Genomic DNA, 25,312 nt, shown 5'->3' with positions numbered 1-25,312 from the left:
GGTCAACAAGTTGGCATTGGCATCATTGGCCATCGACTCGACTGTGTGCCTGCGTTGCGACAATGTCAGTAAATTTAGCAGGAAACCCAAGGTCCTCGACAACACAAGTTAAAAAGTAGCCCACTGTTACATAATTACAAGTGAGGCATGCATCCGTCTGTGGTAGAAATGTCTGAAGCAGTTTTGTCAGTGTAGTCCGGCAGATGTCGTTGTCGGTTTGGCCAACTTAACTCAAGGAATTTGAGTAGGCTACCTAAAGTTCAGATGGTCATTTTGTAAACCCAGAATTGTTCTCCCGTGCGCCTAGACCGAACCATTTGCAGGGGTATGACTTTCATAGTTCAGATAACCGGGGTAGATCCAGATGGTGCATTTCAGTGATTGTGTGTAGTGCTGTAGTGTGGACTACTGAAGTTTTCCAGTGTATCCGATTGCAAAATATGTTAGCCTACTGGTTTAAACTGGATAGGAATCGAGGGGAGTGTCAAAGTCTAGCTTTGGCTTGAAACAAATAAAAACTAACGCTCTGCTGATCTGAGTATCTTTAGCGTATGTACAGTAGGCCTACGAAGACTTAGGTCAGAATCTGGTGAGAGTCCTTTCTTTCATATATAGGCCTACGTTTTAATGGGTCATCAGGTTTAGTCATGAATATGGAATTCCATGAATATGGAATTTCTTCACTTTATGCAAGTTTTGCCAATGTAATGTTTTTAGATTGTATTTGTCACTTGTAAAAGATGCTTCTGGAACCAACCTGTCAGCGAATGCAATCCTGCAGAAGTGGCTATAACATGCCAAAATAACTGGTATAGGCTAGGGCTAGGCTATTTGATGTAGAGAAAGCTTACAGTCATTGGAATAGTTTTTTTTATACAGTTTATGATAAATAGTAGCCTAACTGGATGTATTTGGTGAAAGGGCCTGGTGCTCAAGCTACGTGTGTCTGTGTTGGAGTTTTCTCATAGACTCTTGAATGTCCCTCTGGGGATCAATAAAGTATCTATCTAGACTTTAATATGCCATTGTACGATTTGACTACACTACTTCACCTCAGTGGATTAGCCAACAAAGCTGATACGATGACATACTATAAAATGTCTGCACGCTTGATTAATATATCTGCCTATTCCTTCACTTTCAGAGCAAGCAAAAAGAGCCACAACAATGCCAAACGGTCACAAAGGCCCGACTCAGTCAGACCATCATGACTGTCACCATGCTGGGGTGTATGATTACAATCTGCTCGTTGTTGGAGGAGGGTCAGCAGGCCTTGGTGTGGCCAAGGTGCCGCTTGCTTAACATCACAATATACATCTGACACTGCCAGTTGCTCAATTGTTTTTCTAATTTGTTTTTAAAATAGCTGACACATTGATATACTGTCACACTTTTACATCGTAGTTGTAAAGTCGTAGGAGCTGCTAATAGGCCTATTACTCTGGTTCATGAACTGAGACATACTGCTGTGTGTGTGTGTGTGTGTGTGTGTGTGTGTGTGAATGTGTATGTGAGTGTGTCAAAGAAGGACTTTTAGATAGTACTTGTTGTATTGTTTGTAGCATTAGGCATTATATCTGACATACACAATAACAAATTGATTAGGTCGATTAATTTTTCTCTCTCTACTATTGATAAAATGTAGACAAAGAATGGAACATAATCAGTAGCCTAGGACTGCCCCTTGTGGTTAGATGTGGTTTTGCCATCATTATTGCTGGTGTGACCATGGCAGCTTGGTATATTAAAAGGATACATCCGTAATGCTTATCCAATACACTTTTTGTGAAATGAAGTGAATAGCACAGTGTGATGTCATTGGATATTGAACTCAAATATCAAATATCTGGCCTGTCGCCAGAATTGCAGACTGTACAGTAACTGAAACTACATATATTGTTTTGATTTCATTTAATTTGTATCCAAAATGTCTGTCTCTTGCCAGCCATCTCACTATCTCTATGTTTCCTCCTCTCCTCAATAGGAGGCAGCTATTCTAGGTCAGAAGGTACTACTACTTGACTTTATGACCCTATCTCCTAAAGGATCCACGTGGAGTGAGTGCTGGAGTTTGCTTTCTCTCTTTTTCAGAAACACTTGAGAAGTACAGTAGATGGCCTGGTCCTGAGATATTCAGTGATGCATAAATATTAACCTCCAGGGCTTAAAGTTCTCAGGCACTGTGTCTGATTTAAGGCGTGGGCCAGGCTGTTTAAGATTTAAAAAATTAATAATGCATATACCGGCAAAAATGACTGGTAGGGAGACAGGCAGGGAGATCTTCCTTGCTTTGAGCTCTGAACCTCTAATAATCAGTGTTACTATTTGTTATCAATTTGTCTACCAATATCTCATACCTTATCTTTGCCATACACCAGCAACCTCCTTGATTTCCTCCATTACATCTACCTGTTTCCTTCCTCGGGTGCCCCAGATGTCAGCAGCTGTGGTGTGAGTGTCCTTAAGAAGCTGATGCACCAGGCTGCCTCCATAGGCCAGACCTTGAAGGACTCGGCTGCCTATGGTTGGAGACTCCAACATCCTGGTAAGTTGGGAATGAGGTTGGGTTTTCGGATGAAACTGTATTGGTAATGTCCACTTAGTGTTCTTGATTGTCTTGGTTACTGTAGGTATACAGTATGACTGTGTTTGTGTATAGCCGTTTATGAACAGTATGTGTTTGTCCAGAAACATTGCTATTGACTGATAATGATATACACACACTTATACATAGAATGTGTGTGTCTTCTGTGACCATTCTGTGCTACTCTGTGTGTGTGTGTGTGTGTGTGTGTGTGTTTATGTGTGTATGTGTGTGTGTGTGTCCTCCGCAGTGTCTCATAGCTGGCCTGAGTTGACGGATGCCCTACAGCAGAGAGTGAAGGCTCTGAGCTTTGAGCTTAGGCATGAGCTGCGGAAGCGTGGCATCACCTACATGCACGCTCACGCAGCACTCCTGGACCCCCACACTGTACAGGTCAGCCTCATCATCACCACTCATATCACCCTCTCCTCTGATTGGTCAGATTGTCTCAGGCGTCCAAATGTCATTGGCTGACGCTGTAATCACCAACAGGCAACGGATGCGAAAGGGGATCAGACAAGTCACACTGCAGAAACCATTGTGGTCGCCACAGGAGACAGGCCACACTACCCAGATCTCCCTGGAGCCAAAGAGCATTGCATCACCTGGTGAGCAACCTCAGAGGCTGTGGCTGAATTGTAATTGTAGTTGTTGTTGTTGTTGGTGGTGGTCTAGTGGTTGAGATCTGGGGGGTATTCCATCAACCTCGCTAAAGGCCAAACCTGGCTTATTTCGATAAGTCTCGCTAATTTTAGTGAGAATTCCGTTCCATTAATGAGGTTAACGTGAATCCCAGCTTGGTAACCATGGGAATTTATGCCACAGAACTAACCTGCTCCGTAGCAGGTTAACTTTCAAGCTAAATTAAGCTGTGTTGCAAAAAAAAACAATCAGTCGGAAAACAAGTCCAAAAAGATGGTTCCTTCAACCTGTGCTCTCGTCACCTAGCCTACAACTTCAAAAATAGAAGTAGGCCTATAGAAATGTTTTTTCCGACAGTGCACCAAGCATGAATTTACACATTCACTAGCTCCAAAGAATTCATGAAGATTATACGATTAAAAATGTTTTAACTTCACATGCGTGTGGTTCTAGGAATCGCGCTACTCTACGTCACTTACGTTCGGTGGTGGTGTAACGTGCAACGAGATGGCATTGCAAAAGAATAACTTTCTTGCGTGTTCGCAGGTTCGCTTCCCATACGAAGTATTAAGGCTACATTGTTTATCACCTTGATAATGGCATTTTTAGTTATAATCTTTGATGAAAGACATATGTCTACTGCTGATAAAGGGTCATGCACATTTGGTAGGCTGTCCAGTGACAGCTTTGCCAGTGGGCTATATTATATCTGATGCAAGCCAAAGGATAATTATTCTGTAGCCTAGGCAGCTAATAATTAAAACTGTTTCATGTGTCGACGATTGTTCATGAATGTTAAATCAACTGTGTGCTACACAGATTAAATACTAGGCATAAATTGAATAGTTTTTTTCCATTTACTGTTTACTACAGGAGGTACAGTAGAAATACTGTTTACAGTAGGCCTATGATAGAAAAGAACAATTTTTACAGTATTGCTTACAGTGAACAAAATATCCATGAAACACACAAGAGCATTCTGAACAAAAAACAACAGCAAAAAGCCCAGATAAAAAGGGGGGAACTAAAAAAGCACAAAATTACTGTATCTAATCTCTGCGATCTTCAAAGTTAGGCCACATGTTTTCATCAACATCGCATCTGATATTATCCAAGGCGATGCACCTGAGATAAAACCATTAGCAGAAGCAGAGGTTTTGATAGTGTATCTAAGGTTTGGAATATTGTGTTTGCTATTGTGAGATGTTGTGTGTTAACATTCGTAAATACTACAAAAACAATCCATAGTTTTGTTGGGAGGTATAGCTTGTCTGTTAAAGGTGCCATGTGTAATGTCTGCCAAAAAATCAATTCATACTCCACATTCCATAAAAGATGGAGCAGTATACCTCCAGAAAGTGAGTTGGTCTAGAGTAACAACCAAGACACGTGTATTGCAGTTTGGCTGGCGGTTATGTTGCCCGCATACGTTAGACCGGCACATCCGGGAACTTGACTCGTGACAAACGTTCCCGCCCCTTTCGGGGGGAAAACAAACAACCCCTCTCATTAACTCCAACGCAAATTAGGGTCAATAAACGTAATTCGTACAGAAATCGCAGGAATAAATAATAACAAAAAATACCACAAATCAATATGACCACTCAATACATAACCACTTTGCCGGTCGTTGACCGTGAAAGATACCTACAAAAGCTTAATTCAATTAATATAAAAACACGTCTCTTCAGTATCCCAAGTAGCCTACGAAGTGGTGCAACAACCCCACTCAGTGACCAGAAGTGTCATACGGTCTTCTCTTCTTATGGCTTGTAGCCATAATTTTCTTCTGTCAGGATTTTTTTTTGAGGACATGGTAGGCAAAAGAAACTCAGGGAGGGGTTCTTAGCTGTGTGGTTGGTACATGTCTACCGGTTCACTCTGGCTTGTTCTGAGGGAATGTTTTCCCCTCAAAAGGGGCATGGCGCAAACAACCTGCTCTGTGTGACGCGGGTCCGGTTGTAAGTATACCGCCTCCCATGGCCGAAACTGGTATTATGACACCTGTCGGGCTGTGGCTAGTACATTACATTACATTACATTACATTACATTTGGCTGACGCTTTTTAACCAAAGCGACTAACAACATGGTAAACAGTAAGTTTTTAGAACAATTCTCACAATTTTAGGACAGTTAAAAAAAAAACATTAGAGTACAGTAAGAATAAGTGCGTCGGTGAGTGCTGTTTTTAACAGTTACTTGTCAGTTTAAAACGGCTGGTGAGTGCTAGGATCAGTAAGACTTGTAAGTGTTGCTATGAGAGTAGATGTTCTCTAAAGAGCTGGGTCTTCAGGAGTTTTTTGAAAGTGGAAAAGGATGTCCCTGCCCTTGTAGGAACTGGCAGTGTGTTCCACCAACGAGGAACAACAGATGAGAAAAGTTTGGATTGGCTTGAGCGTACCGGTGGTAGAGCTAGACGTCGTTCGTCAGAGGAGCGCAGCGGTCTGGAGGTAGTGTAAGTCTGTATGAGGGCATTCAAGTAGGTGGGAGCAGAACCGGAGACTACTTTGTAGGCAAGCGTTAGAGACTTGAATTTGATGCGGGCCGCCATAGGTAGCCAGTGTAGCTGGATGAGCAGCGGGGTAACATGTGCCCTTTTGGGTTGGTTGTAGACCAGGCGCGCCGCCGCGTTCTGGATCATCTGAAGTGGTTTCACTGCGCAGGCTGGGAGACCTGTCAGGAGGGCATTGCAGTAGTCGAGTCGTGAGATGACTATTGCCTGAACCAGAAGTTGGGTAGCATCTTGAGTCAAGTAAGTCCTGATTTTCCGTATGTTGTAGAGTGCAAAACGGCATGACCGGGCGACTGAGGCAACATGATCTGAGAAGTTTAGTTGGTTGTCAAGAACAACTCCTAGATTTCTTGCAGTCCTGGTCGGTGAAACAGACAGGGAGTCAAATTTGATGTTGATGTCGTGGTGTATGGTAGGTTTAGCTGGGATGACCAGCAGTTCAGTCTTTGAGAGGTTCAGCTGGAGGTGGTGTGCCTTCATCCATGTAGCTATGTCTGAAAGGCAATCCGAGATCCGTGCTGAAACCAGGGGGTCGTCAGGTGGAAAGGACAGATAGAGCTGTGTGTCGTCTGCATAGCAGTGGTATGAGAAGCCGTGCGAACGGATAATCTGTCCCAAGGAGGTGGTGTAGATAGCAAAGAGGAGGGGGCCCAGCACTGAGCCCTGGGGGACCCCTGTGGTGAGATGGTGAGGTGCGGATAGCTGACCAAGCCATGATGCGTTAAACGAGCGTCCTGTGAGGTAGGATTCAAACCAGGAGAGAGCAGAACCGGAGATTCCCATGTCAGCGAGTATAGAGAGAAGGATACGGTGATTAACCGTGTCAAAGGCAGCCGATAAGTCAAGCAGAATGAGTACTGATGACCGAGCGGTCGCCCTGGCTTCTTTTAAGGCTTCTGTTACAGACAGCAGAGCCGTTTCGGTAGAGTGGCCGCTTTTGAACCCAGACTGATTTGGATCCAGAAGGTTGTTCTGTGAAAGGAAGTCAGAGACCTGTTTGGAGACTGCTCGTTCAATGCCTTTGGATAGGAAAGGCAGTAGTGAGACAGGGCGGTAGTTCTCGACTTGAGCAGGGTTGAGAGAAGCTTTCTTAAGTAACGGTGTTACCCGGGCCATTTTGAACGCTGTTGGAAATGTGCCGGAGGTTAGCGAGGCATTGATCACATGTGTGATAGCTGGAGCGATGGTCGGGCTGATGGACTGAAGTAGGCTCGTAGGTATAGGGTCCAGCGAGCATGTGGTAGGACGGCTGCATGTCAGGAGTCTGGACACTTCACTCTCGGAGAGAGGCATGAATGCTGAAAAAGATGTTCCAGCAGTCCCTAGAGGTTGTAGGAGTGCGGTATCTGAGTCAGATGCGTTGAGTGGGCATGTAGAGAATTGACTGCTGATTGCCGCCACTTTGTTTGTAAAAAATGAGGCGAGGGTATCTGCAGTAAGGCTGGATGGAGGAGGAGGCAGCTGAGGGTTGAGTAGCGATTTGAAGGTTGAGAAAAGTTTTCGAGTGTCTGTAGCGCTGTTGATTTTGTCATTGTAGAAAGCAGTCTTAGCAGCAGTGATGCTGGCTGAGAAGGAGGTCAGGAGGACTAGTTTGGATTTGTGCCATTTCCTCTCCGCGGCTCTGAGTTTGGTGCGCTGCGATCGGAGGGTATCATTTAGCCATGGATGAGAATGTTTAGATCGAGCTGGCCTTGTGGTAAGAGGGCACAGCTCGTCTAGACACGAGGTCAGTGTGGAGCAGAGCGAGTCAGTGGCTTCATTAACCTCCAGAGAGGAGAAGGTGTTGAGTGGAGGTAGACCGGAGGCAACCACAGAGGAGAAGTGCGTTGGAGACAGGTTCCGGATGTTGCGGCGGAACGTGACCATCGGCTGAGGAGCAGGAGGCTGTTCTGACAGGCTGACGTTGAACTGGATGAAGAAGTGGTCAGAAAGATGGAGAGGCGTCATTAGCATGCTAATTCAGGTTGATATCTCTGCAGCACTATACCTTGTCATTTTTTTAATGACACCATCGCCCTTATTTCTTCTCATTCTTTTGATGCGTGTAGCTCATTTTTTGGATATTTTTACCTCAATTCTTACACATGGCACCTTTAAGAAAATGTAAGCATTGCGGAAATGTGTTCACTGACTGCATATTGTGTGAAAACGACATGAAATGTGTGAATGGTATGGCCACAAAAGACCGATGCTGTTCTAATTGTGTTTAGAGTTATGAAAATGTGACAACTGATTAGACAAACGCTTGTTAGCGACTGAAAAAAACTGTAAGACAATACACAAACTATTTTTTATTGTTGTAATATTGAATGATTTCATGAATAAATTGTACGCACAGTGCGTACAGGATTACGGCTGGCGGCGCCACTGACCAAGGCCACAGTAGCCCTGTGAACCTCTGATTTTCAAAGGGAAATCACGGCGAACGCAAGGGCAACTCTTCTCTTCAATTTCCCTTCCAAATTACTTTTTATAAGACATCTATCGCAAGAATCTAACATTCTAACAGCAACAGCAAAGCAAATGCAAGCTAACCAAAGTGCAGTCGGTTCTCCCGTCATGGTTTTTGAAATCACACACCTGCTGTATCTGAAGCCCCACGCACGCCACGCATAAGGCTTACGACTATCCCAGATAGCAAGGTGACATTGATATGATGTTGATTTTCCATCCAAATCATCATTTTGGTTGAGATTGAAATCTCAATGGTAAATAGACATTGAATCAGCATTACAATCCTGACAAAACCCCGACAGTGCATGAGCATAGATAGAGAGACATCGAAACAACATTGGTTTATAGTTTATATTGCCATAATCGATAGAGCATCGATACATAGTTCAGTAAAAGATATTGAAAAGTCATGGATGTATGGTTTACTGGGAAATTTTGACGTGGTGATTGAAAAGTAGTGGATTTTCAGTTGACCGCGCGACGACGTTTGAACTGTCCGGCGGGAGATCATTTTGAGCAACGGTTCAGTCAGACCAACCGTGTCCACCTTAATGGTAAGCAAGCATTTATTTATCTAACGATAATGTTTCAATGTGAAATTGTACTACATTAAATTCGGGCATGTTTACAGTCTATGTACATCGTAGCCTACTGTCTAACTTACAAACGCATTCATGCTTGAGTCAACTTAGCTTCTAGGCTAGCTACGTTATCGTTGCTGGTCAAGTTAATGTTTTACGTTAAAGGGAAACTTGGCAGGATTTCCCCCTCTGCTGGAGAAATTGTGCATTATGCTATTTCAAACTGTGGAAAAAGGTAATGATAAAGCACATGGATTTGTTTACAAGCTAGCAAAACGGTTAGCATAAGTTCGGTAGACAATGTGGATGTTACAAGGTAAGAAACACGATTTAAAACAAGTTTCTTGTTTCTCACTTCTCTTTCCGGGACGGTAGTCTCAATGTTGCAAGGTTGGTTTTCCGCCTGGGGACGCTAGGGGCAGCGGGAAAAGTCACCATTTTCACCGGAACAGGTCATTTAACCTTATATATCTGAGTGCATTCCAAAAATATATGATTTAGGCCATAGACATAATATACATAGACGCCGCATTGGCTGCTGGAAACAAGAAATGCGGCCGCCATCTTGGACCGGTCATACTCCTCATTGCGTTGCAGCAGAAAACACAAGATGACAGCACTGTGCAGCATGTTCCTGCTCAAATCGGCGGACCATACTCGGGGGATTTACTTTTCACAAGTAAGATTTAACATTACCGTACTATTGGTTGTATTTTGTATTTTCGAACAATGTGGCCTGTATCATAGCTACATGTATGACCTTTGCAGCAAAAAAAACCGCGTGAAAATCTGTTCGGTATTCAGTGAGATATGATTAATTAAGTGTGCTGACAGCTCATTGCACCGGCCAAACAGATTACACTAAGTGGAGTGGATGACCGGTCCAAGATGGCGGCTCCAAATCTCGTCAGCGCTAGTAGGGAGCAGCGGTCGATGCGGCGTCTATGTATATTATGTCTATGATTTAGGCTACTTAGCTAGGGTAGATATGGTGGTTGCTATGCTAAATAAAGTGGTTGCTATGCTGGTTGCTAGGGTAATCATTTAAGGCTCCGCCTTAACAATCTTTGATTTAACCATCCAAATGATTTCTAAACGGGTTTATTACGTTGAAATAGTTGCCAAGTTCCCCTTTAACGTTAACGTTACTCGGCAGTCTGATTTATAATTAGGCCTTCCTTAACGTTAGTTGTCAGTAAGTTAGAGTTTATTATAGTCATATGATTTACATAAAATGTTGAGTTTAAACTTTTACTGTCAAAATGATAGGCTGAAGATGATGTGCTGCTGGCTAACGTGAACCATTACTTAGCTACCAGCTAGCTAGGCGTAAGCCATTGGTTTCCAACGGAGATGTTATTTGTGTCGCCAGCATAGCCTATTGGCAATTTATGTTGTAAATAGGCCTACCTTAAGCCTACCTGTAGCTTAGGGAGGCTAACAGCTTTCAATTAGGATCTACTTTGTTAGTTACGGTTTTGTCATAACTCCCTGGTGCATTTTTGCATTTAGAATAGCCAGAGCGTGGATATCTCAATCGGAAAATTAAACAATATCGGGTGCCTATGGACTAGGCTGGGTGAACCCAGCCTGATCTGCCCGCTATTTATTTTTTGATTTCTTAAAAGATTGAGCTTGGTCTGGTGAAAGCCAGACTAGCCATGGACCTCAGTTACACAATGCAAGGGAACATGAATCATCAATCCTATATTTGCACGAACAATAACGAACAACAGCTCTTCAACTTTGGCCCGTTAAAATGTGTATGAACAGTCTAGCGACGCATTTCATCAAGGCGCATTTAGACATGTCAGTTATTTGCACCACTGGTTAGATTTAAAACAGCATTTCGTTTCAGACTACTGTTACTTAATTTGTGCATTAACAATAACGTTTCAGACTACTGTTACTTAATTTGTGCATTGACAATAAAGTATTACATGAACTAAAGATGACTAAAATCTTATGTAGAAGAAGAAACATTCACAAAAAATCCATCCATCCAAAAATGACCTTTGTTTTTGATAGCTGTTGAAAACAAGGGCAGGGACATCCTTTTCCACTTTCAAAAAACTCCTGAAGACCCAGCTCTTTAGAGAACATCTACTCTCATAGCAACACTTACAACAAGTCTTACTGATCCTAGCACTCACCAGCCGTTTTAAACTGACAAGTAACTGTTAAAAACAGCACTCACCGACGCACTTATTCTCACTTAAAACATTACTCTTACTGTAATGTTTTTTTTAAACTGTCCTAAAATTGTGAGAATTGTTCTAAAACTTACTGTTTACCATGTTGTTAGTCGCTTTGGTTAAAAAGCGTCAGCCAAATGTAATGTAATGTAATGTAATGTAATGAAAACAGCATGGAACTGACAGATGTTTTTGTTTATAAATAAATAAATAAATACCATTATGGTGATACCTTTTGCTTTTCCCAAATACAATGTAGCCTACAGGTGTAAGTGACCTTTCATCAATCCAGTTGCAATGGATGAACTGTGATGAACTGCCCTACTTGTGATTGTTTAGAGATTTTAAAGGTTTTATAACAATGCTACATCTTCTTTGGCTATTCTACAATCTATTCACCTTTTCAGCACCAGTATAGGCTACTTTCTGTGCAGCCGCACACACACACTCAGGCATGCCAAAGAATACACAAAAGTTTCAAGAGTGGGGGATGGAGTAAAATATGGAGACAAATTGAAGTGTGATTTATTTTCGCGGAACGGATGTACAGGACTGAGCGGCGGTCATATTTTGCGGTACATCTAGTTTATTTTGTCATTTATTTAGGCATTTACTTGATGCTCTTACAGACAATTAAGTACAGGAACAGGTCCCCGGAGCAATTTAAGATTAAATGTCTTGCTCAGGAGCAGAGAGGTGGCTGCCCCTATTGTCGAACCAACAACTTTCTGGCATTACATTTGGATGTCCAGGGGCCTATTGCACAAAACTAGGATAAGGGATTAAGACGGGATATCTTGGTTATCCTGGCTCAATTTATCCGTGATCCAGTTGCACAAAAGCGGGATAGGGGGCAGCAGGATATGTTATGGTATAAATCACCATGGCGATTTATTCTGTGGAGCTAGCCTGCTCCAGACCAGGCTAAGTTCCAGGATCTATTTAATCTCATCCCTTATCTCAGTCAGCAGTCACCACAAACGGAAACCAATAGTTATTCCACTGCCCACTACACATTGTTATCACATATACCTAGACCTACTGTCATTATTTAAACGTTTGTGATCATTAATTAACTTTTACATACCCTACTCGCCATTCCCGACTGGTCATGCGACAATGTGACGTCACGGGAGTGCCTAACCATTTCAAGCGTGGTGGTCGCGGTACTAGTTGGAATATTCTCCTTAATAGTGTTGCTGTTTGTTGCTGTTGTGAGAAGGCTACCTACATACTTCACACCGTAGAAGAAGCAATAAAGCCAGATGTCATTGTGGTTGAGATATCTGACATTTTTCTGTTAAAGATTGGCATGGAGACAATGGGACATGGTTGCCTTTGTCAGTGTCCTTATGTGAACTTGCACAGGTCAACTTGCTCATCTTTACTTGCGTACCACTTCACACCAGTGCTTCAGACCAGGGCTGATGCTTCAGCAATAGCCGTCACTGAAAAGCTGTAAGTGTTGTTGAACACAGCTGTTTTCACATTAGCTGATTGCGATAAACATAAACCATTGTTGCCTAATTACCAATTATTCATTACACCTGTGTGTAGTATCTACTTTTTTTGTGTTTTTCACATTTAGTATTTTGCAGTATTTTTAAAATACAAAAATACACACCAATAAAGTATTTTGATACAAAATACAGAGCCATTTCCTTCAACCCAATAAAATACAAATGACAAAATACTATTTTGCATTTGAAACACATATTACATGTTTCAGAAATACTACCCATCCCTGGGAACAGGCAGATTACATCTTTATAGTTGGCCATATGATGACATACTTAGGTTAATACTGTATTTCACCAGTTAGGGCACCAAAATGGCCAGTAGCTGCACTGTGTAGCCTATCTTGACATGTCTTTAAGTTTTGGGTTGCAATATACAGGTAGTGGGCTCTCTGTTGATTTTAATGAGTAGGCCTAAGCCTAAAGTTACAGCATTTCTATCACAATTGACATTGACATTCTGTAGAAAATATTACAGATTCACGCCCCCCAGGTATTGATTCGAATGGCATTATACATGTGGATGAGTCTGAGAATGTTTTCTGCAGGGTAACATACAATACTACTACCATAGATCAAGCTGTGTCATGCAATAGCATGACTTATGCTCATAGTTCTATTCCAACGTTGATTTCTACCCAACGTATAGTAAAAAGAAAAGACAAATTTAAAACTAGAAACCTAACAAATATTCTTTCCATACCTCAGCATATTCCTCAAAAGCCAGAGGCATTTTCAGCTAACATGGGTTTACTAAATATAGGTGCACTTACTACCAAAACCTTTGCAATCAATGATTTTATTAGTGAAAAAAAATTGGATTTTCTGTTTCTTGTTGAAACCTGGCTGACTTCAGACAGCGAAGCTGTTCTTGTTGAGACTTGTCCCCCAAATTATAATTTCTTCCACTCAATTAGACAAGGCAAACGAGGTGGTGGAATTGCCTCCATTCTCTCAAACAAATATAGTTGCGCACGAGTCAACTTTGGCGAATTCGCTTCCTTTGAGTATATTGCCCTCACTCTGAAGGCTGACCCAGCTGTACTTCTATTAACCTTATACCGCCCTCCTAAACTATGGACTGGCTTTCTCGACCAGTTTTCTGAACTTATGTCGCTCATCATCACTAGCTATGATCGGATAATTGTAAATGGCGACTTCAATATTCATGTCAATAAGATAACTGATGCTAAAGCCAGTAAGTTCCTTAATGTGTTGGACAGTTTAGAGCTAAAGCAGCATGTTACAGGACCCACCCACAACCTTGGCAACACCCTCGATCTAGTCATTTCCAGAGGGATAGAAGTCACAGACTTATCAGTAAATGATATAAATATGTCTGATCATCATTGTGTATCTTTTAATATTGTACTACATACTCCAAAAATTCATCCCGAAATTGCAATCAAATCGCGACTCTTGGACATTAGAGCAGAACAGCAGTTCATAGCTCTTATAGACTCCATAAATTTAGATATTTTACATCATCCCATTGATCAAATGGTAGAGGCTCTCAATCGTGAATTAGGCGCTCTGCTTGACAGAGTGGCACCCTTAAAGACTAAAAAAAGGCCCTGTAGCAAACTGACACCTTGGATGAACGAAAATATCCATGATCTAAAAAGATCATGTAGGAAAGCTGAGAGAACATGGAGAAAAACTAAGTTACAGGTTCACCGTGCCATTCTAAAAGAAAAAATTGCAAATTATAATAGAGCTATTCGGAATGAGAGGAGGAACCACTTCTCTAAGGTAATTGCTGAAAACAGTGGAAACTCTAGGGTGTTGTTCTCTACCATTGATAGGCTATTGCATCAAACACCTTTTGATACACTCAGTCAGGCATCCTCTCTAAGATGCGCAGAATTTGCAGACTTCTTCAAAAACAAAGTCATTTCTATAAGGGAGGCTATTGGTAACACAAGTAATATGTTTGATAGTACACCCAAAAACAGCCCCCCAAAATTAAGGTCCTTTAGCACTATTACTCAATCTGAGCTTGGTAAAATTATAACTCAAACCGGCTCCTCAACATGTGTTTTAGATCCAATCCCTACTACATTCCTCAAAAAAGTATATGATGGCTTAGCTCCCTTTTTTCTCAAGGTAATAAATACCTCATTAGAAACAGGTATATTTCCAACTGCTTTTAAAACCGCTGTTGTGAAACCTTTACTTAAAAAGTCAAATCTTGACCATACCAATCTGAGCAACTACAGGCCTATATCAAATCTATCGTTTTTGAGCAAAGTACTTGAAAAAGTTGTTTGTAATCAGTTAAATACCTTCCTCAACGAAAACAGTATCCTTGAAAAATTCCAATCAGGTTTTAGATCAAATCATAGCACAGAAACGGCTCTAGTAAAAATAGTCAATGATCTCAGACTAGCTACCGACTCAAACAAAGTCTCAATCCTTATTCTTCTGGATTTGAGTGCGGCATTTGACACCATTGATCATAGCATCCTAATTCACCGCCTTGCGAAGTGGGTGGGTCTCTCTGATAATGCTCTAAACTGGTTTCAAACCTACATTACTGGCAGAGATTTTTATATCAGTCTAGGAGATCATGTATCTGAAAAACAAGACTTGCCTTTTGGTGTGGCCCAGGGGAGCTGCCTTGGTCCCCTGCTATTTTCTCTATATATGCTTCCATTGGGAAACGTCATAAGTCAACATAATGTAAACTTCCACAGCTACGCAGATGATACCCAATTGTATCTTTCTGTGGAGCCAACTAACCCAGATGGCCTTTGCTCCCTCACTGCATGCCTAACCTCCATTAATCAGTGGATGAGCAAAAACTTTTTGAAACTAAATGATGACAAAACAGAGGTACTTCTGGTTGGACCAAAACTAAAGCGAGATATTATTCTTAGTAATCTGGGGAACTTGGCACACCAGGTCAAACCAAAAGTAACAAGCCTCGGTGTCATCTTAGATGCAGAGTTAAGTTTTAAGCCCCATATCAGTAAAGTTACTCAGACAGCCTATTTCCACTTGAGAAACATTGCCAAAGTGCGGCCCTTTTTAACTCAACAAGATGCAGAAAAACTAATTCACGCCTTTATCACTAGCAGGTTAGACTACTGCAATGCACTTTTCACTGGTCTTCCCAAAAAACATCTAAAGAAATTGGCACTCATACAGAACTCTGCGGCTAGACTTTTAACTAAGACTAAGAAGAGAGAACACATCACCCCTGTGTTGGCTGAACTGCACTGGCTCCCTATTTCCTATAGAATTGATTTTAAGGTTATGTTAATTACTTACAAAGCTCTGAATGGCATAGCACCTTCATATATCTCTGAGCTTTTAATATCTTATCAACCACAAAGGAAACTTAGATCATCCAATTCTAATCTTTTAATCGTACCCAAAGTGCTCCACAAACAAAGTGGAGAAGCTGCGTTTATCCATTATGCCCCCAAACTATGGAACACCCTGCCTCTGTACATCAAGCAGGCGAGTTCAGTAAATATTTTTAAAAAAGATCTGAAAACATACCTGTACAGGAAAGCTTTTAGTTAACTCATCTTATCCTGTAGACTACATTTTCAGATTATTCTACATCTGCTACTATTGGAGGGCGCAGCCAGCCAAAAGCAGATGGGCTCCCCCTATTAAGTCAGGTTCTGCTCAAGGTTTCTTCCTGGAATATGGGAGTTTTTCCTTGCCACAGTTGCCATATGGCGTGCTTGTGGGGGGTAAGAGGGTTAAGGCTGCCAGTCTTATGACGTCATTTTCTATATTTTTGATATGTTGCTGAGTATATCATAAACAGCAAAGAAAAGTGATTGATAATGACTGACTATTATTGTGTTACATGCTTCAAATGTAAAGCACTTTGAGCTGCATTCTGTGTATGAAAGGTGCTATACAAATAAAGCTTTATTATTATTATTATTATTATAATTGACCAGACTTTAACCTTTTGTCTTCTTTAAACAAAATTCTGGCTATGATTGTTCCTTGTATTGCATCATGAGCCATCACTGCACCTATTGCATTCTACTGTAGCCTTAAGCCTAGCTCAGTCATTATGTTGTACCACATCACCCTCCATTAGAAGTGCAATGAGCTACATTGAGCATAATCTGCATTTAGAATTCCAAATCCATATTTCTAGATATTTTGGTAAAAGTAACTTAAAAGTAATACAATAGTGTAATGCCTTACAATTCAGAGACAGTAATATTATAATGTAATGAATTACTTTGAAATGACAGTAATAAGTAATACATAATATATTACGATTTTGAAGTAACTTGCCCAACACTGATTAAACCACATGTCACTGTTTGACTAAATGAAAAATATAGGCTACTGAACATGCATGGAGATCGTCATAGTTGACAGAAATTACGATTTGTGCCAACATGTTGTAGAAACACAACCACAGCCTTTAGGCCTATTTGGTGCAAATCTTCTACATTGGTTATAGTCAGCGATTCACATTAACTGTAGGCTATCACCACAAGTGTATACTAAACGTTTTTGCCCAAGTTTGTGTGCCGTCATCACATTTTGCAAAATTAGGCTACCTTCGTTACTAACCTACCAGTTGATACTTTTTACGTGCATCGAGATTGATTGTGCATCTAATGTAACACTCGGTGGAGAGACTTCCACTTTCCAAGTTCCACTTTCATTGTCGTTGTGAGCTAAAAGGCTACTATATGGGAAATACTTTGAAGTTCCTTTTGAGTCCAAACATGAATAGGTTTTCTTTAACCTGTGCTACACTTTTCCACCAAGTTGTGCGAAAATTGTAGGTACCCGGAGATTTTTTTATGTTGACAGACAAACCGCACTACAGTAGCCTACATGGTGCAGTAAATGGAAGCTCTTCGTAGTGCGTGCAACTTACGTCTATGAAAATAATATATTTATGGAATAAAATTAGACACCTCTGATTGCTGTTTACGGTTAAAGGAGAATTCCGGTGTGATATTGACCTAAAGTGTATTGAAACATGATACCGAGTGTGAACGTATGTCTCATAGCCCATCTCGGCTTGTCCCCTGCACTTCAAAATCTGGCGCTAGTTAGCCGATGCTACCAACAGCTTTTTCAATAGTGGTGCTTCGGCATCGGGCTAGCCATGCAAATAAATCACGGTTTTACACCCATTTAAGAGGCTCAATGTATCTCCACACTTCATTGGTAGACTTCCGAGGGCCCTGACATTTAAAACGAGACATTGAGAACTTTGAAAAAGCACTGGTAGTTTACTTACAAGACGATTTACACAGACAGTATCTTCACGAAGTTTAGCGTTTGCAGCCATCTTGAATTTAGTCACGATAAGTCGAGCAACGAGTAAGAATGAACAGGTATGATAAGGGATCAGATTCCAAAAATTATTTTTGGCATTTATAGGCTAAGCCTAGGTCTACATGACGGGCCGCAAATAGGCTAAATAACTTTAAAAAAAAAAAAAAAAATCCCGGAGGTCACCGGCCCACATATGGACCGGCCCACCGGGCAAATGCCCAGATTACCAGTCCGAGCCTGTGCTTGAGTCAACAGTATCAAGCGGACTTAAACTGCCATATCGTGGCGAAAAGTTGTAATAAAATTCACGCAGCTCCATGAGTCAAGGAAAGCGCGAATGAAGTAGCCACTTCTAAATGGGACCCACTACACAGTAGCTTAAGGTGTGTTGCTAAAGCAGCCATAATGAAATGAAGGTGTCATTGTTTGGATACTTCACACACGTGCTTTTTAATTTCACAGACTACAACTACCAAGCTGGAATCAAAGCACATCGATTCTCACACCCTGCACGCACTTAAAACAAACAGGCGTCTCAGTCTCACGCATGTATAGGCAAAACTGTATCAGACCGGTGTAACGTTGGTAAATCTTCCATTGCACAGAATGATTTTTGTAGCACGTGCAACAAATGACAGTCGAAAGATACAATTACAGTGCTGCTATCAATTTGCTTGGTATAACCGCATTTATAGTTTTCTACAAATGCAATCAATCAAATTGGCCTCCATCACTCAACCAACGCTAACGGTAACATTACCTAGGTCCTTATTGATATTATAAGATGTACCTGCAGTAAAAACCAAGCATGTCCGATAAACATCCTCAGATTTATTTCGGCTTCAAGAAGAAATGGGAATTACATTTCATGTGAACATCGTCCTATCCTTATTAGACGTTCTCTGCGGTAAACTACAGTCCTTGTAGGAAGCGTCCATTGTTTTTCCAACCCACTTTTAACTTCCAACAAAATTACGTCTCACTGCAACGATGCGCCATCTAGTGGACAAACGACTACTTATCGCCAATACTGGAAATGCAGCCATGATGATGATGAATATTTATTTTGGCTTTCTTTTAATCCTACTGAATTTGTAATTATGTATCGGCTGTTCTAATACCGATAGTATGTGGGTGCCTGTGTGTATGTGCATGTGTATATGTGTGCACCGCCATCTACAGGCCAATGAGTGTACAGTCACTAAATGTACACATAACCTAATTTTTTTTAGACCCCCCCCATGGATGAAATTCTACGAAACTTGGCATACCCCCAGAGAATGCCAGGTCAATCATACACATAACATTTGGTGCAGTTCTGAACATCTTAACTGAAGATAGGGGCGATTAAAGCAGAATAATATTGCATTTTCATTTTTTACCGGGGGGTGCAAATCACAAATGAGTGATTATGGGCCAGGTTGATGAGGGCCCTTGAGACCAACATACCATAAAAGATTCTTCATCCTCAGTGCCACGGTTCAGGTAGTTATTTAGAAAAAACTGCTTTTTTTGCGGTTCGGGGGGCCCAGCACGGGGGGGGGAGTGGCCCCCGGGGACGAAACGAAATTTTTCCGTAAAAGTCTAGTGGGGCTACATACCCACCAAATTTCATGTGCCCCGGTGGTTCGGTGTCCCGGGTATCGTTGACCAAAAATTCAGGAAGTAGATGACGGGGGGGAACTTTGACAATCCCTATATGACCGCTTCGCTAGCGGCAGTCCTAAATAATAATCTTCTGACCCAACATCTTTAAATACTACTACTCTGACATCAATTGTTTGGTTCATCTGTGGGGCATTAAATACTGTAGTTGCTTTATAGAAATAACATCAAAATGCCTCCATAGAGGGGGGTGCTGTGACGCAACTGGGTACAGCACTCGTACCACATTTTGGGTCCAAATACCCATGGGGACCCAAAGTCCGACCCGGGTCATTTTCCCGATCCTGTCAAAATAAAGGCAAAGAGCCCAAAAATATACTTGTAAAATATGGCTCCATAGAAAATCCATAGTTCTAACTTCTGTCTCTGATCTTGAAGTGATGACCTCTTCTCCCTGCCGTACTCCCCCGGCCGGACCCTGGTGGTGGGGGGAACAGGAGAGGCGCTGGAGGCTGCTGGCTGGTTGTTTGGTCTGGGTCTGGATGTGAGCGTTATGCCGCAGTCCTCCGTGCCAGATGGCTACGACCAAAAGGTGGTCAGAAAGATAGAGGATCACATGTACGTGCAGGGGGTCAACTTCCTGTATGGCTCCATGCTCACAAAGGTGGATTTTTTGTTGCCTTTTTAAATAAAAATGGGATTTCTGGAAATGTTCTGTTATACTGAACGATTATTTTCACTCTCTTTCACTCTCTTTCTTCCTGTGTGTGTGTGTGTGTCACAGGTAGAACAGATTGAGGCAGGCAGTCCAGGGAAACTGAGGGTCACAGCTCATTCTCCTGAACTGGGTGACATATATGCAGAAGACTTCAGCACTGTAAGTCATACTAAAGAATACTGACGAGAGCATAGCAGTGCATGGCCCTTGTAGCATCTCATCCTAATCTGTGTTCATGTGTACTCATACCCTGACAGGTACTCCTAGCCGTGGGCAGGGATGCCTGTATGCATAACATTGGCCTGGAGAGAGCTGGGGTGCAAGTCGACCAGAGGTAGGGGAAACTAGTGTGCTGGTCTTTTTTGGGATTTGTTTAAGGGCCATTTGGTCGTGGAGACAGTGGAAAGTAGAGGGAATGAGTGTGACTGATATAGGGAGTGGGATCGAGACATGACCTCGGGCCAGATGTGAACCTGGTTCCTTGTCGCCTTGTTTGAATTCTCCCAGCGTGGATGCTCAGTCAGTGATCTGAGATGGGGTCCCTGCTAATAGACAGTAGATCTACACTGAAGACATTAATGCCATTAAACATTACTGCTCTTTTTTATATGTGTATGTGTGTGTGTGTGTGTGTGTGACTGTTACAAACTGACTGTCAGTGGACTAAGACTGGCAGGGCTACCAAAAGGAAAGTCTAAACAGCAGGAAAAATTCTGCTCCATATCAGCTGTGATAGCCAGCCTTGCTGTGTGGCGTAGGCGATGCACCTTTGAATGTCACAGCTGTGTCATCTCTGGGGATATTTGAATCCTTTCTGTAAGAAATTTTATTGGCAGATTCAAATAAAGAAATCAAGTGTGTGTGTGTGTGTGTGTGTGTGTGTGTGTGTGTGTGTGTGTGTGTGCGTGCGTGTGTGCGTCCTGCAGAACAGGAAAGATAGTTGTGAGTGATGAAGACCGGACCAGCGTGTCGCACATCTATGCCATCGGAGCTGTACAGGATGGAAGGCTGGCTCATTCAGGCCTCTCCATGCAAGCTGGACGCCTGCTGGCTCAGAGGCTGTACGGAGGCAAAAACACTAAGGTGTGTGAGTGTGCATGCATGTGTGTGTGTGTATGGTGTACTTATGTGAGTGAGTTGTTTATGTTAAGAATTGAAGTTATGACTCGTTTGTGTATTTAACAAATACACAAACACAAATTGTCTGGAAATCATGGTGTAAATGTCGGGTTGTTGTTGTTGTTGTGTATTTGTAGTCTGCCCTTCTAATCCTTTCAATGAATCTCCTTTTAAAGAGAATCCCTTTTCAGAGAAAACTTTTCAGCCTAATAAATATTAGATTGCCCAATATGTAAATGCATGCATGGTGGCATATGATGTGCTGGTGATTTCAAACTTTTGAATATTAGTGATAATATTGAGATGGGTCGTTTATAGTCTGGCTATGAACTGGTATGAACACCACTTTTTGGACTCTGTGAATGGGAAACAAACAACTAGTGAATCAACATGTATGCTTTTAAACCATATGTGTGTGTGTGCCTACTCAAGGACTATGCCTTTAAACCTTTATACCTTGGGTTTAGGTTTAGGTTTGGGCCTGTCAGCTAACCATGTGGATATGATGTACAGTATTTGTTGTGTTGAAGACCTTTCTGCTTCTCCTAGAGCGACTACTCCAGCGTTCCCACGGTGCTGTTCACACCCATGGAGTATGCAGCCTGCGGCCTTACTGAGGAGACCGCCTGCCAGAGGTTTGGAGAGACGAGCATAGAGGTAAACTCTCACAAACACACACACACACACTCTCTTTATTCGCTAAGCCCTCCCAAGTATAAGTCATTTACTGTAAGTTACCATAGATGTAGTAACGTGAAGTGCTACAAACTGCCAGCACAAAAATGGTCAGATCCTCCAGTGTCTGTGAATTTTCATTTAATTTTTTCATCGCAACAGCTTCTCAGTGACTGTGAAATAATAGTAGAGTAAGAACAGTGAATAGTGATTTATTTAGTTTGTAGTTTTTAATAATTTAGTAATTTATATAGTTTATTTGTTTGTTTGTTGTTTGTTCGTATCCAACAGGTCTTCCACAGCAACTACTGGCCACAGGAGTGGACTCTGCCCAGGAGGAACAAGAATTCCTGCTATGCCAAAGTCATCTGTCACATCTCAGACAATGTAGGTCGCCGTTACATTAGTTTGTGTTGCCCAAGTAACAAACAGTTTGCCTTGTTTTAGTTTGATTATCAAAAAGAAGACATAGGCTTGCTATACATTACACAAGGACTTCAAAGGTAGCATCAAGCTCAATTTGGCAGGAAAAGCAGTAGAGGTTGCACTCTGGCTGAAATAAAACTGAGAGAACTGCCATGCATACATCCTATACACATACAGTACATAGAACAAGATGCTATCTGTATTTGAGCTGCATGTTTCAGCCTGTCCTCTGTATGGGATCAGTGAGGGTGTAATGGTTAGTTCTGAGAGGGCATCCAAATAGAACCTGACACTCGTGAGTTTAGTTGAATCCTTCGTTTTAGAAGTTTATTTGTCACTTCTCAGCATACAAAACATTCTACAGTGCTGCTCACCATGGATGTTACCGATTGTGTCAAAAGAAGCTGAAACTCTTTCTACTCAAAACTCTATGCTTCCCCTGCTCACACATTTAGCTAGAGCAAACATATCAAATGAAAAGTCCTTGCACACTCTCAGTGCTACAAGGGCATGCTTCTGATTCCTCTCTGTGTGTGTCTCTCTCCTCTCTCTCTATAGCATCGTGTGCTCGGGGTTCATATCCTGGGCCCCAGCGCAGGTGAGATCATTCAGGGTTTCGCCACCGCCCTCAGGTGTGCCCTGACCAAAGAGCAGCTGGACGCCACAGTCGGCCTCCACCCTGTGTGTGCAGAGGTACGGGGCACACACACACTCACAAAATTCAGTCCAGTTTTATTAGCGTTAGGTAGTGCTGCAAAAAAGTAAATGGCCTACTAACCCAAATGTAACTTGTACCATGCCTTACTCTTCAGTTCAGTGCAGACAGGGATCTAAAATGAGTACCGGTAACTAAGCTCTACATGTAGGCTACCGTAAATATGTGTACATAGGCTACAGAATATGGTCCAGTATAACCTTTATTGAGGTAAAGTGAAGAGGACTCTTAGCCTAATATATTTCTCTCTCCCAAGGTGCTGACCAATTTGACACTCACCCAGCGAGAGACTGAGGCCATGCTTGTGCAGGGAAATTGCTGAGGTTAATGCCCTGCTGTCATTCAGTTTCCCATGGTAACATCTGTTTTTTTGACATTTGTTGCCATGGGAATAATGTGGACAGCAGGGAGATCCCTGTATGTGGTCCGGGTGTGGAGTGATGGACAGTGAGGCAGTTCTAAAACTGACCAATGATGTCCCAGCCTGGAGCCTGGAAACAGGTGGGCGGAGACTGATGAACTACTGCCATCCAACTAACATTTTTTCCCCAAGTTTAGTCACTTTGCTTTCCTACATCCAAGAATTGTCCCTGATGCAGTGAAGTGAAGTCAAGATATCGGTAGTCATTTCATGAATTCCATCTTTGCAGAGGAAAACACTGTGCATTTTTGTAATTAATTTGGTCTTCTGTTGTATTGGGTGACTTCTTGCTGTGATCTGCATTCATTCAAATTGCAGATGATAAGCTTTACTATTCTTATAGTGTATGTTTCAGCTAAGGAAACATGACTACTTCTAAAGTCAAATGTGAATTTGACACTAAAAGTTCCAAATTAGAGCCTGTTGCTAGGTTACTAAATTTTGATTGGTCGTCAAGAGAGAAGAGACATAGACAAGACCAGCGCTGTTCTAAAAGTTGAACAGATTTCAACTTTTAGTGCTCTGAAAAACACACAGCGCTTTCACAATGCATGACGAAAATAACAGTGGACTAACTATGGATAACTTAGGATAACTTGTAGACCATAAAGGTAAGAGTTCATTGTCCTATACGTTTAGCTATGTTCGCCATGTCCAGCTTCTAAATGTGATGTGGCTAATGGGGTGTGTATCTGTGTGTGTGTGGAGAGGGGAGATTTGTTGTGTGTTTGGGTGGGGGATTGTGTAATGGTGTGTGTGCGTTGGGGGGGTTGGTGTGTGTGTTGGGGGGAGATTATTGGGGTGTGTGGAGAAAAGGGATGTAGGCTACCTGTGTGTGTGTGTGTGTAGGCCTTTTTACACTGCCAAAATTCCCGCAAATTCTATTAGTTCCGGCACCAGTGTGAAAACGTTAGGGCGGAAAGGGGGGACGTGGGTGGGCATTTTTATGACACTACATATGTCCAACCCACTACAGGAGATTTAAAATCTGACTGATCAAAAGCAGCAATAGCAGAGACAGCACGTTACGACAATCTTTAAATCCACAAAGCTTCCAGTCATTTAACGCCTGCTAGAGTTGACTGTAAGTCGGAATGCAATTGGTTGCCATAATAGACTATCCTAAAATCCAGCGATAAAACAAAACATGAACTCATTGAGCGTCTGTCCTAGCAAGCTTTTACATTATATCACATCATAAACTACTGTCATTACCCCCCCCCCCCCCCCCCCACACACACACACACACACAATATACCTTTTTAATTGCTACTTATACTTTTTTCTTGAACGTTGAACTGGGTCTTGAGCACAAGAATTTCATTACTTATAATTCCTTTTATGAATACATGACAATAAACTACTTGAACATGAAATGTATTTCTGCTAGGTCAACAGGGAGTGGGGGGGAAAAGGTCAACGTGCCAGATGCATGGCTCTAAAGGGTTATGTAGTCTCTTAATTAATCATAGGTGTGTTTTGTGTGTAACATGCAATAAGCCGAATAGACTGCCATCTCCTATTGGTTTGCTTACACCCTGGCTCTTTCAGTGATGGATTTGCCAGGTGGAAAACAATACACACTACAGCAACCTGATGTGATCTTGATGTACACAATAATAATCTTTACATTGTAATAAGTCAAGTTATCTTAACCAATCTTAGCTTAACTAAATAATGTCCTTACTTAAACCACACTGCATATCAATATCAAAACTAGTATGCCTAGTAATAGTAAGTCATTTGGCATGCAATACCTTTATTGTTCTCTGCAGGCTTACATTAAAGTATCAACATATTGTTGATTGACCCATCAAAATGTCAAAAATGAAGAAATGTCATCATGTCATGATATTTGTAGGTTACACAA

At 41.8% G+C, this 25,312-nt stretch overlaps 1 protein-coding gene across 1 annotated transcript; it reads left to right on the top strand.

Moving 5' to 3' along the window:
* The first annotated feature begins 199 nt into the window (after positions 1 to 199).
* On the top strand, positions 200 to 25,286 carry LOC121697110 (thioredoxin reductase 1, cytoplasmic-like). Its single transcript, XM_042078425.1, has 14 exons — positions 200 to 589; positions 1,145 to 1,287; positions 1,985 to 2,057; positions 2,435 to 2,545; positions 2,835 to 2,977; positions 3,077 to 3,192; positions 19,807 to 20,032; positions 20,153 to 20,245; positions 20,344 to 20,420; positions 21,013 to 21,169; positions 21,755 to 21,862; positions 22,172 to 22,267; positions 22,865 to 22,999; positions 23,278 to 25,286. Exons 2-14 carry the CDS (start codon positions 1,168 to 1,170, stop codon positions 23,341 to 23,343), a joined length of 1,521 nt encoding a protein of 506 aa, XP_041934359.1. The 5' UTR covers positions 200 to 589; positions 1,145 to 1,167; the 3' UTR covers positions 23,344 to 25,286.
* Positions 25,287 to 25,312: the final 26 nt, after the last annotated feature.

Source organism: Alosa sapidissima, chromosome 22 (assembly GCF_018492685.1).
Source record: "Alosa sapidissima isolate fAloSap1 chromosome 22, fAloSap1.pri, whole genome shotgun sequence".
Taxonomy (NCBI): domain Eukaryota; kingdom Metazoa; phylum Chordata; class Actinopteri; order Clupeiformes; family Clupeidae; genus Alosa; species Alosa sapidissima.
This window is presented reverse-complemented; position numbering and strand designations above follow the sequence as displayed.

Coding starts and splice junctions, on each gene's coding strand:
- LOC121697110 (XM_042078425.1), top strand. CDS start 1,168: ATGCCAAACGGTCACAAAGGCCCGACTCAGTCAGACCATCATGACTGT. Junction 2,546..2,834: donor TTGGAGACTCCAACATCCTG/GTAAGTTGGGAA, acceptor TGTCCTCCGCAG/TGTCTCATAGCTGGCCTGAG. Junction 22,268..22,864: donor TCTGTCACATCTCAGACAAT/GTAGGTCGCCGT, acceptor CTCTCTCTATAG/CATCGTGTGCTCGGGGTTCA.